This window comes from Rissa tridactyla, chromosome 6 (assembly GCF_028500815.1).
Source record: "Rissa tridactyla isolate bRisTri1 chromosome 6, bRisTri1.patW.cur.20221130, whole genome shotgun sequence".
Classification (NCBI taxonomy): Eukaryota; Metazoa; Chordata; class Aves; order Charadriiformes; family Laridae; genus Rissa; species Rissa tridactyla.
This window is the reverse complement of record NC_071471.1, coordinates 3,871,390-3,888,033: the sequence shown is the minus strand read 5'-3', so window position 1 is coordinate 3,888,033 and position 16,644 is coordinate 3,871,390. Positions and strand designations below refer to the sequence as shown.

At 38.6% G+C, this 16,644-nt stretch overlaps 2 protein-coding genes across 2 annotated transcripts in view; one reads left to right on the top strand and one right to left on the bottom strand.

Moving 5' to 3' along the window:
* The window catches only part of NAALADL2 (N-acetylated alpha-linked acidic dipeptidase like 2), a 647,972-nt gene that overhangs the window by 489,390 nt on the left and 141,938 nt on the right, over positions 1 to 16,644 (top strand). Inside the window, exons 18-19 of the transcript XR_008467120.1 lie at positions 13,278 to 13,341; positions 16,072 to 16,196. The gene's annotated coding sequence lies outside the window, so the exon portion shown is untranslated. The remainder of the gene's footprint in view (positions 1 to 13,277; positions 13,342 to 16,071; positions 16,197 to 16,644) is intronic.
* Positions 13,383 to 14,011, bottom strand: LOC128911042 (nuclear pore complex protein Nup88-like). The gene is made up of 2 exons (XM_054205273.1): positions 13,865 to 14,011; positions 13,383 to 13,822 (listed from the first exon to the last, which is right to left on the bottom strand). Exons 1-2 carry the CDS (start codon positions 13,938 to 13,940, stop codon positions 13,383 to 13,385), a joined length of 516 nt encoding a protein of 171 aa, XP_054061248.1. The 5' UTR covers positions 13,941 to 14,011.

Here is a 16,644-nt window from a genome sequence, read left to right as displayed (position 1 = left end):
AAATCCAATACATAAATTCACGGCATGTAACGTTTTTATTAATCTATGAAGAATTTAACTTGATGTTCCATGGCATACTTCACTGATGCTTCATCATTAGATTTAGAGAGAAAAATTTATAGTGACGGGTTGCAGCATCATGGGGTTTTTTTCAACCAGCTTTGCACCTCCTACTGTGCATTCTTTGATAGGCAGAATTCTGCCTCAATTACTTTGCTGGCCATCCAAGCAACTGACTCTAGGCTGTGCAATTTGATGCAGCTTTGTAAACTGACGGCAGATACTTAGTTCTGGTCACCATACAGTGCAAAATATTTGACAGGTGATTGCTCTTCTCATGGTTTTTGCTTTATTCCCATGAGGCCTTCACTCTCCATATGCAATAAGTAACTGTTGATGTAGCTCCTGCTGGTGATACTTCCTTTTCGGTATAAGGAGAAATCTTCCTTGTCATAATAATTGTATTTACCCAACTTTTCTATCATCATTTACTAATATTTCTGAGAAAACAACCTTTTCAGAGTACATTAATTTGCTTCAAATTACATGTGTCGATGCCCATCATTTTATAAATAAATGAAAATGAGTGATCAACCATGATGGCTGACTCATTAAGTAGACATAAAACAGATTACACAAGAAGGTGTGATCTGGTTGGTTGTTGATCCTTCACAGCATGGCATGGTTGGCATCAATAACTAACTGGGAAGGAGAGTTAAGTCTGATGGGGGAGAGAAATCACAAACCATCAGATTTACAGAAGGATGAGAACAGCATGAAGTTGAAAGGGCTAATAGAACTCTTTTTTTTTTTTCTTTCTGACAGAATATTTAAGTAGCTTATTTTAATAACTTTTCTGCACCAATTCTCTTTCTGGAGATCATTCAGCATTATGGCCAGGCCTCAGCTGGCACACTCCTGGGATCTCTAATGTAGACCACCTGAGGAACTACTTTACAAATTTTCTCTTAATTTAATCAAATCTCATAAAAGGGGGCACTGGTTACTGCTGCAGTGCGATTCTTTTTGAAAAACATGTCAGAGACGGTGTTTGCATTTCTGATATTCCTAGGACTCAATAATGAGTAATCCATATGATGAAGGCTAAGACAGAAAGTTATACTGAACCAGCAAATAAATTTATTAGGGAAAAAAATGACTCTTGTAAATCTTACATAAAAATAGCTATGTTGTATGAGCACCTCAGGGTCTCTCAGCTGGTCAGTGCCACAACACCTGTATGACCTAAAGAGGTTTTCTATTTTCCTCGTTTCTAGATAGTGGGACGAAGGTGAAGGGAGTTTGCAAAGAATGAGGAAGGCAGGCATACCTAGGGCCTCCTGCATTCCAGCAGAGAACTGTAACTGCTGGACTGTCCTTCCTAAGCTTTTGTCAAAGAGATTTTTGCCAAGATAGATTTCTCTAGTCAGAGAACAGTTATATACTTCTTTTTCCAAGAGAACGTACAAAGACTTAAGAATTCTCTCCCCAACCAATTGTATGACACTTTGGATAAATCTTTATATGCAATAATACTCAAGGACCTAAGTAATACATCATATTTGATCTGGCCAGGCATAAATCATTTATTCATGATATATCATTCATAACTTGATTCATTGACTCATCTTTAGACAAGACAAGGTCAGTAGAAAAAAATGATTAAGCTTTTTGCCTGCAGGAGGAAGAAGCTTAAACAACAAATTCATCTTCACATCTGACCTCATGAAACTTGACAGAGAAGATTTTAAAAATAGAAGTAGACTTAAAAAGCCAACTTTTACTCCCAATTACACTAGTTTAAATCCACAGTCACTCCACTGACTGCAGAATAAATGGGAAAAGCCTGTACAAGTCAATGGAATCAATCTGGAGTTCGTACCATCAGGGAAGAATTTGACTCTGAAAGGGGGGACTTGGACATTTACAGTTGAAAATAATGTGCCTGAATACTTTATTGGATCAAAGATGGCAAGTCAGACTCTGTACCCAGTCATATCATTATAAATCTGGCAAGATGACATGAAATTTCAGACTAGTCTGAGCCTTCTGGCAAGCTGAACTGAACAGCCTCCTTGATTTACATTTAATGTTTTTGCCTGTGTTACTATTGGAATTTCATTTCAGTGGAACTGCTCCCTCCTGGACTGTCCTTGAGAGCAGCATCTTTAGAAGAGGTCCTTGTTTTGTTAAATAACACAAGGTGCAAGAGTATGTCATTGCCCTGCAGTGTATCCATGGTCCTAGCACTCTGAATTTTGCCAAGCCTTTGCCCATAGAAGAGGGCAAGATCTTCCTCATGTCTTCATGCAGCACTGGTAACGTTTGTTGTGGAATAATTATTTTAAAAGGAAATAATACCACGCTTCAGGTAAGGCAATGCAGATCCTTCAAACTAATTTAAACTTGTCCGTGTGCTCAACTGTCCAGAGGGCACAGTAATATTCAAATAAGTATCTATGCATTTTTTCTAAAATTAAACAAACTAAAGCAATGTGTCCAAATTGAACTGCATTCCATTTGGTAGAAAACTCAACTTGAAATAAGTTGAGTTCTTAGAGTGATGGAATGCCTTGATCAACAAGTGAAACTGATAAAAATGCTTAATACATAGAACCCTTTGGAATTCTTCTATTTGATTTTAAGAAGGGGATGGAAATGCATAATTGAAAATACCTGAAATCAGCATTTTACTTCAGTGAACCTGGAAACAGATACAAACACAAGACAATGATACATTAGAAAAGAAACAGACTTTAAGATAGCTGATAGGGGTTTGTTTGCAGAGGGATTTTCAGGGGCTTTACTTTCTTTTTTGGCTTTTTATATTTCAGATTGTTGTATTACAGAGTAGCCCCCCGAATGTTACAGTTACGAGCGTGAGCTGGAGAGTCCTTGAGCAGTGTGTTTCCCCTACATATCATTCTAAAAACCTGTGCTAAATAACCTAGTGCTGATTCACATATCCAGTGTTCATAGCCTTTAAAATTTCTCATTTCTTTGCTCTGTGATTGTGCTTTAGGCAGTAGCATAAAACATAGAAATGTATCAGCTCAAGGCATGTAATGGTATTTTCTTATATCACAGTTCTCATAAGGAACAACACCTGTATTTTTTTTAATATGAATAAACTTTTTAATCAATTTAATAAGTTTAAAGATAAGTTCCACCTAGGCAGCTAATATAAATACGGTACTATCCACACAAAAAAAATGAAAGGAGAATAGAGCATGGCACCTAAAGCAAGAACTCAGAGTCCACTCTTACTAAATCCGTTCGTGAACTTGCAGTAACAGGTCTTTAATCACACAGAATACTCATGACATAAGCAAACAGAGCAAAATAAGCATTATGTTTCTTTGAGCGTATAAACACATTTACATTAAAGCATTTAATTTTTTTTAATATTAGGAAGAATTTAACTTCTCCTGATTTTGCTGATGTTAGCCTCTTTGTGGTTTCCAAAGACTGATGTTGTCTGCAATGCAGTAGTTCACTCTAGAAGGTGCTTCCATCCAAGGCGGCAGTGAGCAAATATCACGTGAATGAACTGTGCAAAATTCCAGTGTATTGATGTGAGTTGCTGTTCAAGGGGAAGAGGAGAACTCTAGTAGTTTAGGTTGGGCTGGCCACTAAACAAACGACAGATGCTCTCTTTAACCTTTCTGTCCCTTCCCAAAAGAGAAGGCAGAGAGAATAAGATAGAGAGACACTTATGGGTTGAAAAGAAACTAAACTACTTTAATAAAATATTAATAATAAAAAGAAAATATAATAATATTAATAAGAAAATAATGAAATATATACAAATATATACAAAACCAGTATCGAGCTCCCAGGATGATGATCAGGTCACTGACAGACACTGGGAAATTCCCAGAGTGGACTCAGTGACAGACGGGAACTGGATTCTGGAACTGGATTCAGGAATGCACGGATCAGGATCAAAGGCAGAAGAACAGAGTCCTCCTCGGACACCAGCCGTGGAAGAAAGAACGAGACTGACCCTTTGATCCCTCAGCTTTTATACTGAGCACGATGCAGGTGGGATGGAATACCCCGTTGGTCAGGTTTGGGTCACCTGTCTGTCCACTCCTCCCCACGGGTGCGACCCCTTTATGGTCTTCTGCTTCTGACCCTCCAACTTGGTACATAACAAAGGCAGCTGACCCGGGTTGTTACAGCGATAAGTATAAGCAAGAGCCTCCCTGCATACCATTTCTTGGTATTAACATCAGACCTTCAATGTTAGAAGCAGACACTGTCTGAAGAATACGCCGTTAATTTCAGAAAGTGCACTTAGTTATAAGAGGCTTAACTGAAAAGTAAAATTACTGAAAAGAAAACTGGTTCTGTTTTACCTCAAACCCTGGTTTGAGTTAAAGAACACAGATAAAGACCCTGCCCAGCCCCTCAGGGCTGAGCAGAGAGGAGTCTAGGGCCAGTTTGTCCTAGAGAGAAATTGAGAAAACCAGAACTGAATTAGGAAGGTGGAGTTTTCTTCCATGTTAAAAATACTGCATTTTTTTTCCATTTAAATTCTTTTGCCCTGCCAATCATGATTACCTGTTCACATAATGAACCTAAAGGCAGAGGAGGGCAGTGGCTCCCAGTGCTAACACGATCACGTAGCCATTCCTTAGGAATGTGGGATAGGAAGGCAACACACTGATTTTTGCCACAGCAGGAATTAGCCAGACAGATTCATTCTTGAAGAGAAAGGACTTTCTCTGAAGCCTTTAGCTTTAGATTTGAATGCTATATCTCATCCTGCGTAACTGTCACTTTGTACAGATCCTAGACTTATCCTGAAGTCTGCTCTATTTTAAGCAAGAGAGACATAATCATTTGTTCAAAGCTTGCCTGTTTGTTTCGCTGCTTCTTTTCTTTGTAACTCCTTACGCATAGATTTCTATTCTGGTGTCATTTAAATTCCTGCAGAAGATTACTAATTGCTTTCAAGGACATGGTGGCTTGACACTATTCTAATGACATCTTCCATTTTTGCTTTTCTAGTTTTCACCCATTCAAACGAAGTGTTACACCGATATTGTTAATAGCTTGAATGAAATTCCTGATAAAACTCCACTGGTTTTGGCTGAATAAAACATTTCTAATATTGTCCAGTTAAACTTTACTATTACTATTATCTCATGATTAATTTCTCCAGCATAAAGTCTTTCCTTGTGGTATTCTTCTTGTCAACGCCTGGGAATTTCTTGGTGAACTGGTGCTGTATCACCTTATCAAATGTCTTTCTGCATTCCAGTTTGTTCCCATTTTATCCATTGCAGAATATCCCCGTTGCTCCCTTTCTTCCTGGTATAAACACTGTATAAAGTCACACTCTTGCTTACTAAATTTGCAGTGGTTTACAACACTAGAATTTTAGACCAAAGCCCTGTTTGCTTAGGATTGAAGACATTACACTTCCTGAAAAATTACCCATACACTACCCGTTAACTTTACCTGGTCTCCTGGGAGGTGTCCCTGCCCAAGGAGGGGGGTTGGAATTAGATGATCTTTAAGGTCCCTCCCAACTCTAACCTTTCGATGATTCTATGAACTTGATATATTTTCTTATTTGGACTCACTGAGCTATGTATTTACTTTATCTTTATAAAAAAAGATGCCAAGTTGAACAAATTGCTGTGCCAATAACCTTAGTCCAGAGATGCATGATTCCTATTCAAGTCTTTTCTACCATATTAGACACATAGAGGGAAGTATTTTTACAGGTCAATATTAAATTTATATAATCCCAGCAACAACTATTCATTGTTAAAAAAATAAAGAAATAAATTGTTAGTAACACCCTTTTTCATTTTGCATTTTTTGGATGAGTAGAGCCATGCTGCAAAGGTAGGAATATATCATTCAGCGTGTCTGGCTATATTTCCCAATTGCTGTTAAGAACAAAAACTATTAATACTAAAACATGGTGCTCAACGGATAAGGTCAAATTCATTCTGCAGCTATAGTGACATTATAATTAATGAGAGATCTGTATATGGCAAGAAAGGAGAATATTGACCCATTAATACACATTTGAAAATCAAAGACCATTTATCTCCTGGTAATTCTAGCACGCGTTCAATGTTACACGATTTTTTCCCTCTAAATGAAGGACAGAAAAGCCATTTAAAAACTAAAAGTGTTTGAATCTATAAATGATACTTGAAAGTCTTAAACTTGTGCAGCATTATGTCAAAGCAGAACAGGACAAGCACAGAGGGACAACATCTGGAACAGCTGGAAGGCTACAAAGATCTGTTCTGGCTTTCAGGTTGGGTAAGTGCTTTATCATATGCAGTAAGTGTTATTGTTCCGTTATATGTATGGGGAAATTAAGCGTAAATGCAGTGCCCAGACCCATTTGTGAGAACTCAGAAAAAACCTCCAAGATCTCCAGTCCACTACTGTGTTCACTAGAAAACAGTGCTTTTCTGCATGCCACAGAGCGGTCTGTGCAACACAGAGAAGGTGCCTACTGCATTCTGCCATCAAAGGCAGAGCACCCATCAAGGGCAGTATGGTGTGAGCGCCACCCCAGAGGTCCATCTCGAGTGGGTGTCAAACCGGGAGAACTACAGGTTGCCAATACCACTTCTTGGCAATGTGACATGTGGAGGAGCCCAAGGAAAGTAACAAAGCAAACAGTGGTGCCCAAAATCTATGATCCTATTTAAATGTGGGAGTACTCACAATTTTTGTTGCTGTGGTTCTTCCATAGGGAAAATATTACATTTTTGCTGTGCCGAGGTTCCTCTGCCATGCTTGCCATGGTTGTATTTCCATACTTCTGTCCTGAAGGTAAAAATGTTAACTCTTAAAATTTGTTTACCGTTTTGCATGTCATAAATGTTTAGTTTTTACATTTATTTTCAGTTGACTGTATGTTTTGATATGCACTTAACCCAAAAGTCTATGTGTGATCGTCTCATTTACTACAAATAATCAGGAAACCCTTTTCTATATAATTTATGGTCTTTCTTCATTAAGGTATAATATTTTTCAGCCTTTCTCAGAAAAGGTAATAGGCTTATGTCCATGTTGTGGTTATACCAAATAAAATGGTATAACCATTCTGTGTCTACTTCAGAGTTCTTATGTTTGCTTTTAGTGTTTCCTGTAGTAAGCTCAATAAAACTGACAAAACCTCCATCTGTTTTGTTTAAGAGTTGTCTCATACAATATCTAACTCAAAAATCTTTCATGTTGCACCAGCAAAAAGAATAACAGACAACTAAAATCGTTGTAAATGTCTTCTGCGAGAGCCATATTGCCACTGTTAGGGAAAGAAGAATGGTTGCCATTTTCTATCATTGTTTCTTTACTGAAAAGTATTAAGAAAAAGAAGGGGTTTTTGTTGGAAAGATATCAGTCTTAAAGGTCTTTAAGTTCAGTATTTTCAAAAACTCTTCAGTCACCTGTAGGGAATCCAATTAATAACAAATAAGGCATTTTTGTATTTCTTAATCCATGCTGTGAGTGTATGCAGGTAAGAACTTTTTGCATTCCATGATCACAATACAAGCAGAAATACTGGCAATGTGTTTTGGTCTAGCTCAGCTAAAATAAAAGAGAAAATTAGTTGTTTTAGTTAGTTCCCCCATCATTTTGGGTAAGTAACAAAAAATTTATATTGCTGCTTTCTCTGTGCTTAATTTCATATTGAACCTGCTTTGTCCCATTAAATATTTGCTGACCTCAAAAGAATTGAGGTGTGCAGTGAATGTCACTGGGAAATAAAATATCAGCTGACTAGAGATCAGTTATTCATTACCAAGCTCCAGTGAAGAACTGGCTTGTGGTCTACAACAAGCTGCACTCTCTGTTTGCTCTCTGGCAAAACAACCAACGCTCTGGGTAGCGGGTGCCCGAGAGATGCTGGGGAACCCCACCAGCATTCTACTTCTGTTGGTGGCGTGCTTTAGGTTGGTGTACCAGTCTCCTATCTGTAGGTCGTTTGGGAAAATGTCAAAATGAATTAGATATTCTCTAGAATTTATAGTTAAGCATGGATGTGGTATGGTGCTCTTTCAGATGTATTGTACGTTGTCAAGTCAATGTTGATTTTATAATGGCAGTTGTTTCCCATGACAAATAAGTATACAGTTCATGTAAAGGTTTTTAGTTCTCAATACCATTCTCCCATGAAAGGCTCTAAACTGTGTAAATGCAAGTTGTTATCTGTTTATTGATTGGTTTTGGTTTTTTTTTTTTTTTAAATAGCATCCAGTTTCTGTACCCTGTAGCAGAACAGTCTGAGCAGTAAGATGAGAGAAGGAATGAAAGACAGTAACTTTGTCTGCTTTGTATTAATTTTCTTCTGTTTCTCGTTGTTTTCATGCAACGTATGTAATTTAGCCAGCATAGTACACTCTGTGGGTTGATCGGTACTGAAAAATAGAGAAGTTATATGTACCTATTAAGTATGATTTGTTTTATGAAAAACCTATAATCTGTTACAGCTCTGTCTGAAGTGAAACGATGCGTAACATTCTGTATGCAGTCTGTCTTGCATCTTCTTAAAGCAGATATATATTTGAAATTGAATTGCCATAGTCCGGGCCTTTTCACATTTTGCATTTTTAACCTTCACAAACATGCAATTTATAGAAAAATTCAAAGAAAATATGAATTCCCATTAAACAAAATTCAATGCTGTTTTCAGGTTCCGCGTGGTCAATGTGGTGATAATGAAAAATGTTTGTTGTGTATCTTTAAAAATTATCACTCCTTGGTTTCCATCCTTCTGCTCAGACCGTGACTCCAGTGGCCTTGAAATTGATTAATTTTGTTGCCATAGATTGAATTTATTTTTAACTGGTTTACTTTATAATACCAATATTTCTGTTGCAGGCAAAATACTTGTGTGAAATTTTAAATCCACACTTTTTCCAAATTGAGAAATGAGCTATAAGATCTGTGAAACTATTCCAGATCCTCAAACTATTTGTTTTATACTTCTTCTTCTGGGAAGAAGCAAAGTTTAAAGCTTTCAAACCTGGCGCCAATCTGGATTTCTCCTCCGAGAGGCTGGCTGAATTAAATGCTAAGTAGTCTTCGCTCAGTACATTGTGAAAAAATAGGGAGTTCCATATTTAAAGCTGTTGGAGAGATCTGCCTAATGTCGTGGACTGGCTAGTTGGGCTAATGCCAGGATGGCATATGCAAAGGCCTCTCTCTAGGCATAATTTGTGTTAAAGTTGAGAATTTAAAGTCTGAGAAATGAATGGAAATCAAGAATCTCAATTCTTTCTCTGGCTGTGAATGTCGCTGGCTAAACAAACAGAAGCACTCTGTTTTCTAAAAGGGTCAGATATCTCAGATTTAAAATACGATTTATTAGCATGCATGCATAATCTGATGTCATATAAGGGAAGATGGGTAAAGCAGTATCAGCTGTGTGAGAAACTAAGTCCAGTAATTAGCTTTCCTTCCATTTAGCAACAAATAGCTGTGCAGTGATATTAGAAGAACATTACTGAAACTAATTTTCAGTAATGCGACTCCTTGATATTACAAACGCGTGGATCCCATTAAATAAAGTTAATTGAATTTTAAAAGGCCGCTCACAGCTCACACATCAGGTAGTTTTCTGTACCACATCATCAGAAATATTTCTTTGTGAGAGGAAAGCAGAACAACAGAACAACTCCCCCTCTGCCCCAAACTGATTATGTTTTCTTCCCAAATATCATGCACGCTCGATGTGCTGGCACTTCTCATTGGAGAACTCTGTTCCTCACCCCAGTTAGATAATGAAATAGAATTTTGTAAGACGAGAACCATGTGTATGAAAGGTCAGAAAAGGATTCCCTTTTCAGAACAAGCAGTTCTGAAAAGAAAATCTCACCCTCTGTATAGTGTCAAGGAAAAATCGGATAGGGACTAAGCAAAACCTGATGTAAGAAAGCTGGATAAACTATTACCTCATTCTGCGGATAGATAAGAAGACAGTCAATATTCTACACTAGAACAGTTGATGATGATGAAGCAGCCACAGAGTTGCCAGTCTACAGAGGGAGAAGATTTAGCATATACATCTGCAGAGTTAACAGAAGAGGAAGTAACCACCCATTTGCAAAGTGAAAGCAAACACTGAAAGCTCGTCTGAGCTGTTGCAACTACTTGGGCTACGTTGTGGCCAAGTCAATATGGGTGAGAAACTGGGGTGAAAAAGAGGGAAAACATTCTTTCATCTTTTGCCCTAGCCAAAGGTCAGTTTGTCACTGGTATAATTATTTCAACTTCGTCCCAAAGATTATTCCCCGAGAACCCGCCTGCCACTTGATGCTGTGGTTCAACTGTCAGTCTTACCAGCTCCCATGGATTTTAGTAGTTGTGTCAGCAGTTGTGTTAAGCCCACATAATCACAACTTAACCCCTAGTAGCTGTTTTTCAAAGGAAGTCCCTTGGGAGCCACAAACCAGTTAAAAATGCAATCATTCTTGTGCTGCAAAGGAGAAAAGAAAAATTAATAATCAAAGCAGCATAATGAGCAGAATGGCAGCTTACTTATGGAAGGTGCATTTTCATCTCCAGCAAGTGAGGAAGAAATGACTTCTGAGAATACAAATGAGGAAAATCAAATACCTCAAAATCTTTGGGAGGAAATTTTGACTTATCAGATAATGAGCTAGCTTTTAGTGATGAGAATGATAATGATTCCATTACTAATACTGATAACAATAACAATGGCTGTGTCTGAGCTTAGCAACATCAAATGGTTTGCATCTGGTGAGAGAATAAATTGTTTATATAAAAATGAGAGACATGAAAAGATACAGATTTTTTTGTAGAGACACAAAGAAGCCTAACAGTAATAATAAAGTATATGAAAAAAATAGAATATAAAATGTGTTATTTTTATTTACAGAAACCAGAATAAAATTGTCAGGTTGAGGAAACATTACTAACTTGAATTCAAGCCTATCTTACTACTATCCTCAAGTTTGTGTGCCATGATAAATAGTCAGATGGCCAAAAAGCTTGTTAGATGTGCCAAGTTTTGATCACCTGGGGCTGTCTGGAGGAAAAAAGGAAAAAACAAAAACAACCTAGGGACTGAAGTCAGTGTCCTTGGTTTTTCTAGAGCTGAGAACTTTCTGCTTTTTAAGATGATCCAATGACAGCTATTCAAAGCCAGTTAGACTGAAATATGACCTACTTTCCCTTGATAATAAGGGAGCTTTCTCATAGACATCAATAGATACTGGAATGAAACCAAAATTATCAAGAAGACTGATAATGACTGAACTAATTAGGATCGTTGGTTATCAAATATACACCTTAAACTGCTTCATAAATCACAGCCTGCCAGATTTAGCCTCAAGGGAAGGTTCTACAGAGTCAACATGAGAAGTTATGTTGATACAGAGAATATTATCATCTGCTGACATTTACCTTCCATCCCTTTATCTAAAATCATGCCTCTATTAATTCATAATCTATGATAAGTAAAATATACATCAGAGGAATACATTATGTAATAAACCCAGCATTGTAATTTCTAGCCAAGCTAGTCAAAGCCACAGTTTTAATGAACTTCAGCTTCTCGCTTGGTACTCTGCAGGGAGGGAATCAATGGACTGATTCCGGTGGCCCTTAATGATAGTGCTTCTGCTGTTGGTCATAATATCATACCTCATGCCTCGCCTGTGGTCTCTCACCAGTAATATTCAGGGAGGAGATGAATTTAGTTAAACGTGGACATTTAGTTAAAACTGTTAGTTTTCTGGAAGCTTCAGCTGATGCCCCCTGTCACCTTGGCTGCAAGAATGGCTTGCCAGTTATGATGACTCCTGTACTGCTTACTGAGAGAACTTGGCCCTAAGTGATCAGTTTCAAGGCAAGTTTTCAGGACTGGCTGGTGAAATAACACAAGCATATGACAAATTTTTAAAAAAATTAAAAAAAAAATTAAAAAGCCAACAAACCAGGTATTTTCCTCTACTCTTTTTCCTTGTTCATTCATTCTGGCATACTGAAAGCAGATTTAACAAAAGAGACCAAGGCTTGGCAGAAAACGGATGTTTTCTCTGCACTGAGTATTTTCAGCTGCTCTCAAGACATGCTTTGTGTCATTTGTACTTATTATACAGCTATTCTAAGTGTTAGACTATTAAAAAAAAACCTTCTGATTTCTCTTTATTGTAGTTCCAAATTTTCCTATCCTGAAGCAAATTGGTGTGGGTGCAAATGTGGAAAACCTAGTCTAACGGTTCAAAGGATTTATTCCAGAAAAGTTAGTCACACATTTACAATATAATTTCCTCTGAGTGGAAGTAAAATACTTACTTCTTTTAGTTGAAATATTTAATGGATTTGTTGTATACCAGTACAGGAAAGTTAGTTGTTATAGTAAGGTAGGTTATCTGGCTCCAAGTGACACCTAAGTCTCATGCAAGCCTTTCCTTCACGAAGCACATTACCAAGACACGCTCTTAATGCGGCTCTGCAATTTTTGTTGTTGTGCTGGTGGGTTGGCCTTCCCCTGTGGCCAGACGCCCGCCCAGGCCTCTCACTCCCTCTCCATGACAGGACAGGGGGAGAAAATGAGGTGAAAGGGTCGTGGGTCTACATAAAGACCACTTACCTATTACTGTCACAGGCAAAACAGATTCAACTTCAGAAATACAGTATCAATTAAAATAGAGTTGGATAGTGAGAAACAATGACAAAAATTAAAAAAAACACCTTCCTCTTACCCCTTTTTTCCAGGCTCATCTTCCCTCTCCTAAACTCCCCTCACAGCAAGGGTTGGGGAGTGGCGGCTGCGGTCATTTTGTAACGGCTCCTCTCTGCTGCTCTTTCCTCCTCACGCTTTTCCCCGGCTCCACCATGGGGTCCTCCATGGGCTGTGGCGGGGAAGCTGCCCCACTAGGCTCTCCTCAGGGCGACAGCCTCCTCCGGCGCCTGCAGCGCCTCCTCCCTCTCTGCCCCGGCGGCTCACAAGGCTCCCTCTCACACTTTTTTCTTCACTGCTGGGCAGCTTTTTTGCCCTTTTTTAAATGCGCTTTCCCAGAGGCGCCACCTCCGTCGCTGACAGGCTTCTGCTTGTGGGGGGGCGGTTGCAGAGCCGGCTGGAACCGGCTGGAACCGGCTGTGTCCGGCACGGGGCAGCCCTTCTCCTCACAGACCCCCCTGCAGTGAGTGCCTTGCCACCAACACCCAATGCGGTTGCTAACATAGCAAATTTTATACGGTACTTAAATCAATGATGGTCTTTCTTTTATGTGACTGATTGCCTTTCTTTTACATGACTGAAGCTATTGTTTTCTGAAGAAAGAAGGGTGGATGGAGGACTCACCATCTTAGCAGGAAAAGGAGAAGGTCGGTCTTCCAAAAACATGGTGAAATCTAATTTGCTAGTCTTAGATGCAGAGTTTGTTATAGTCTCTGTCTAAAAGCCAGCAATCAAAACAATATAACAATTTATTTATATTTCTGGGGAATTCCCTTGTGAGGAATGTCTCTCCATTTTCATACAAAATGTACGGCGGGTAAGCCAACACGTCTTCACTCCCACGCTGTCCAAGAACGTTCTTCGGGACCGGCACTAGTGGGCCGAAGTCAAACGCCACTGCAATCTCTCCCAGCAACGCTGTATAGGCTCTCCCTTTTTTAATTGTAAAAGTCTCCTCCTCAGTGTCTGAAAGAGCAATCACTTTGATGGGTGTTTGAGGTACCTTGGAGCTGTAAAACCTTATAGTGTTATCTGAAGTCAAGAGCACAATATGGGGCTCTAACATCTCACAGGGATACCAGGCAGCATGCTTTAAAGTCAGAGATTTTGGACTCGTGAGCAACCTTTCTGCTATAGGAATAGTGCTACAGTTCACCGTGGATTTCCCACCTTCAAAGTCTGAATTTTTCCCCCAGCGTTTAGGCAGCTCCAGCACCATGAGCCCCTTCGTACCGACGAGCGCCATGTGATGCTGCGTGGGGCTTAGCAGCGTCCGATAAACCTCAAACAGGCGTGGGTTTATGCAGATAAGGGTCTGGTAGCAGCTGAGCCTGGCGGGATCGGGCCCAGCCCAGAAATATTTATATTTCTGACTAAGCCAGCCTGTATACCTACTAGCCTTCTCTGAAGATATCTTATTTTGGCGTATTTCTTCCTGTGACTGCTCCCTATGGAAAAAGCAACCTTATTCTTCCCCTGCTCAGTGGGAAATGATTTTGCCTAATTTGATCTGTAAGTGGAGAAAGGGGAGTGGACAACATATCATGAAGTGAATAAAGGGACTGAGACTACATCAAGTATATAGGACAGCTTTTAAAAACCTACATTGATTAATAGCTTGTATAAATTTAAGCATGGCAGTACCAAATGCAACTGTGATTTATCAATATTTAACTGTGAGATGGATAGCCATAAGTAATCAATAACAATAGGTGATTAGGATACTGAGGTAATTATGAGAATGGCAGTGGGTGGCAAATAGCTCTAATAGTCTTATGAGATGAGTCTTAATGATGATAATGGTAATGGACAGCTATAGCAAACCGCTCGGTGTACAGACACAGAAATATTAAAGTTACGGTGTCATGTTTATAACAAGCATTCCCAAATACTTGAGCTCTCCCAACCCGCTGTGCCCCATCAGGCACCGCTGTTGGTCTTTATAGAGTCCACACTCCCAGCACAGGACTCCGAGTGGCATCCCACCTTGCATCCCAAGGTTTCCTGGAGGAGGTGTTTGCTTCCATAGCAGTTGATTCTTAGCAGCTGAGGTTTTTCATGCTGATCTGCTTCTGCTGATCCCACCTTGATAGTTTCCTGAGATGTCTTTTATCCCCTCAAGAGTCCATAACCTATGGTCTTCTCTTCTTTATTTCCACAGTTTCCCAGACTGAGAGTTCATTGTTTCTGCTGAGTCACTTTCCTAGTGCAGAAGTTTCTCTGGGAAGTGTTTCTCTGGGAAACTGGTTTCCAGAAACCAACTCTCGTATTTTCCCTTTTCAATATTCCATATTGAATTTTGAATTCCATATTCCAAAGACAATGTTCCTTTCAAATAGTTCCTTTTCCCTTCATTCTGCAGCTGTCTTAACTATGCTGTTACTGCATTATTTTTCCTGTGTGCTATTTATTGTGTTAAATCAGCCATTTGTTATTTCAGCAGTTCCGCCACGGTTTATAGATATTCTCAGGCCTTATAATTATGCTAAATCAGCAATTTGGTTCGTTCTTATCTCACCACAAGAAATGCCAAATGTATTTTTGCAGGGTTAGCAAAAACTATACCACGGCCCATCTTGGCTTTAATGATCCCCTTCCTGCTACTCTGGTACAATATTATGTTAAGGCCTATCCCAGCTCATTGGTTCCCTTCACCTGAAATAGCAAATTATGAGAAAGCCTATGAGCCTGTCTTGGCTTGCTGGTTCCCTTCCTCTGCTATGGAAACAAGACATCTATGTTCTTAAATTTCCCCTTACATCATCTCCATCAGGAGAGCACTAAAGAGAACTTACTGGCAAATTCCTCAACTTACACAAATTGTTTTAGCCTTATTGACCAACAGAAAATTAGTCCCATAGCTTGAAGATTGTTCTTCATTCTCTCTGATACAGAGATTTTTTTCCTGGAATTACATTAGTTGTAGAATATTTTTTCAGGCAAATGGCAAAAAAGTCATACCTGTAACCATAATTTCTGATTCTGTTGCACAGATATATAGTATTGGATGCTTGCATGATACAGTGGCCTATTAGATGGGAAAACAATTGTAGTACAGAAATGTACTTTATGTTTGAGCTGATGAAGTAGCTACTGACCAAGGTGCTTAGGAAAAAGATGCTTTATACCGGTTCCTAATTGACAACTTTGAGATCTTTGCACTTTTCTGTAAAGAATGTGGTCATTGTTGGACACAGGATATATATGTAAATTAATTGCTTGTACCGTCTTTTCATTCATGCCAATGAAATTATAATCTTAGTATTTAAAGGATTACAATGTTACTGAGATATACTTTTATTTTATAAAGATACAGTCAAGACAGACAAAGTAACTGCAATTTTAAGCAGAACCTAATTTTTATTTGTCTTTGAAAGCCCTTAGTGTATTTTGTGACCACGGAGTAGAAGTTTATTTCAGAACAAGGCCGTGGGGAAGAATGGTACATCGTTACTTTTTGTACGCTTTACTATTCTTGTAATAAACCTGTTCTACCAAACCGGTAAGTACCAAACTGATTTCTATATTTATAATAGCAATGCCAATAAACTAGTTCATATTGTTTCAGCTTGAGATAGCTAACCTGTTTAAAATATATTTTATTATGGGGAAAGCATAGCCTGGACAATTTATGGGTTAATAACAACTGGAAAATGTTGCTTGTGATGTAAATGAAGAATCTTTCAGTCCTGCTAAAAAGTAGCACACTCTACAAGGTAGGAAAAAAACCATTCATAAAGAAACTGTTCCTGTGGACCAAATATTAATTTTTGAAGATGCTCAAAAGCATTGCTTTAAAAGGCCTGTTTTAAGGTTAAGTATAAAATAGGGCAGGTTGTTTAAAGAAATGTATTCTCTACAGTGAAAATACAGGACAATCTAAATCTCCCTTATATGGGTTAGTGATGTTTTATTTCATTTTAGATACTATTTTAAATATCCAGTAAGTC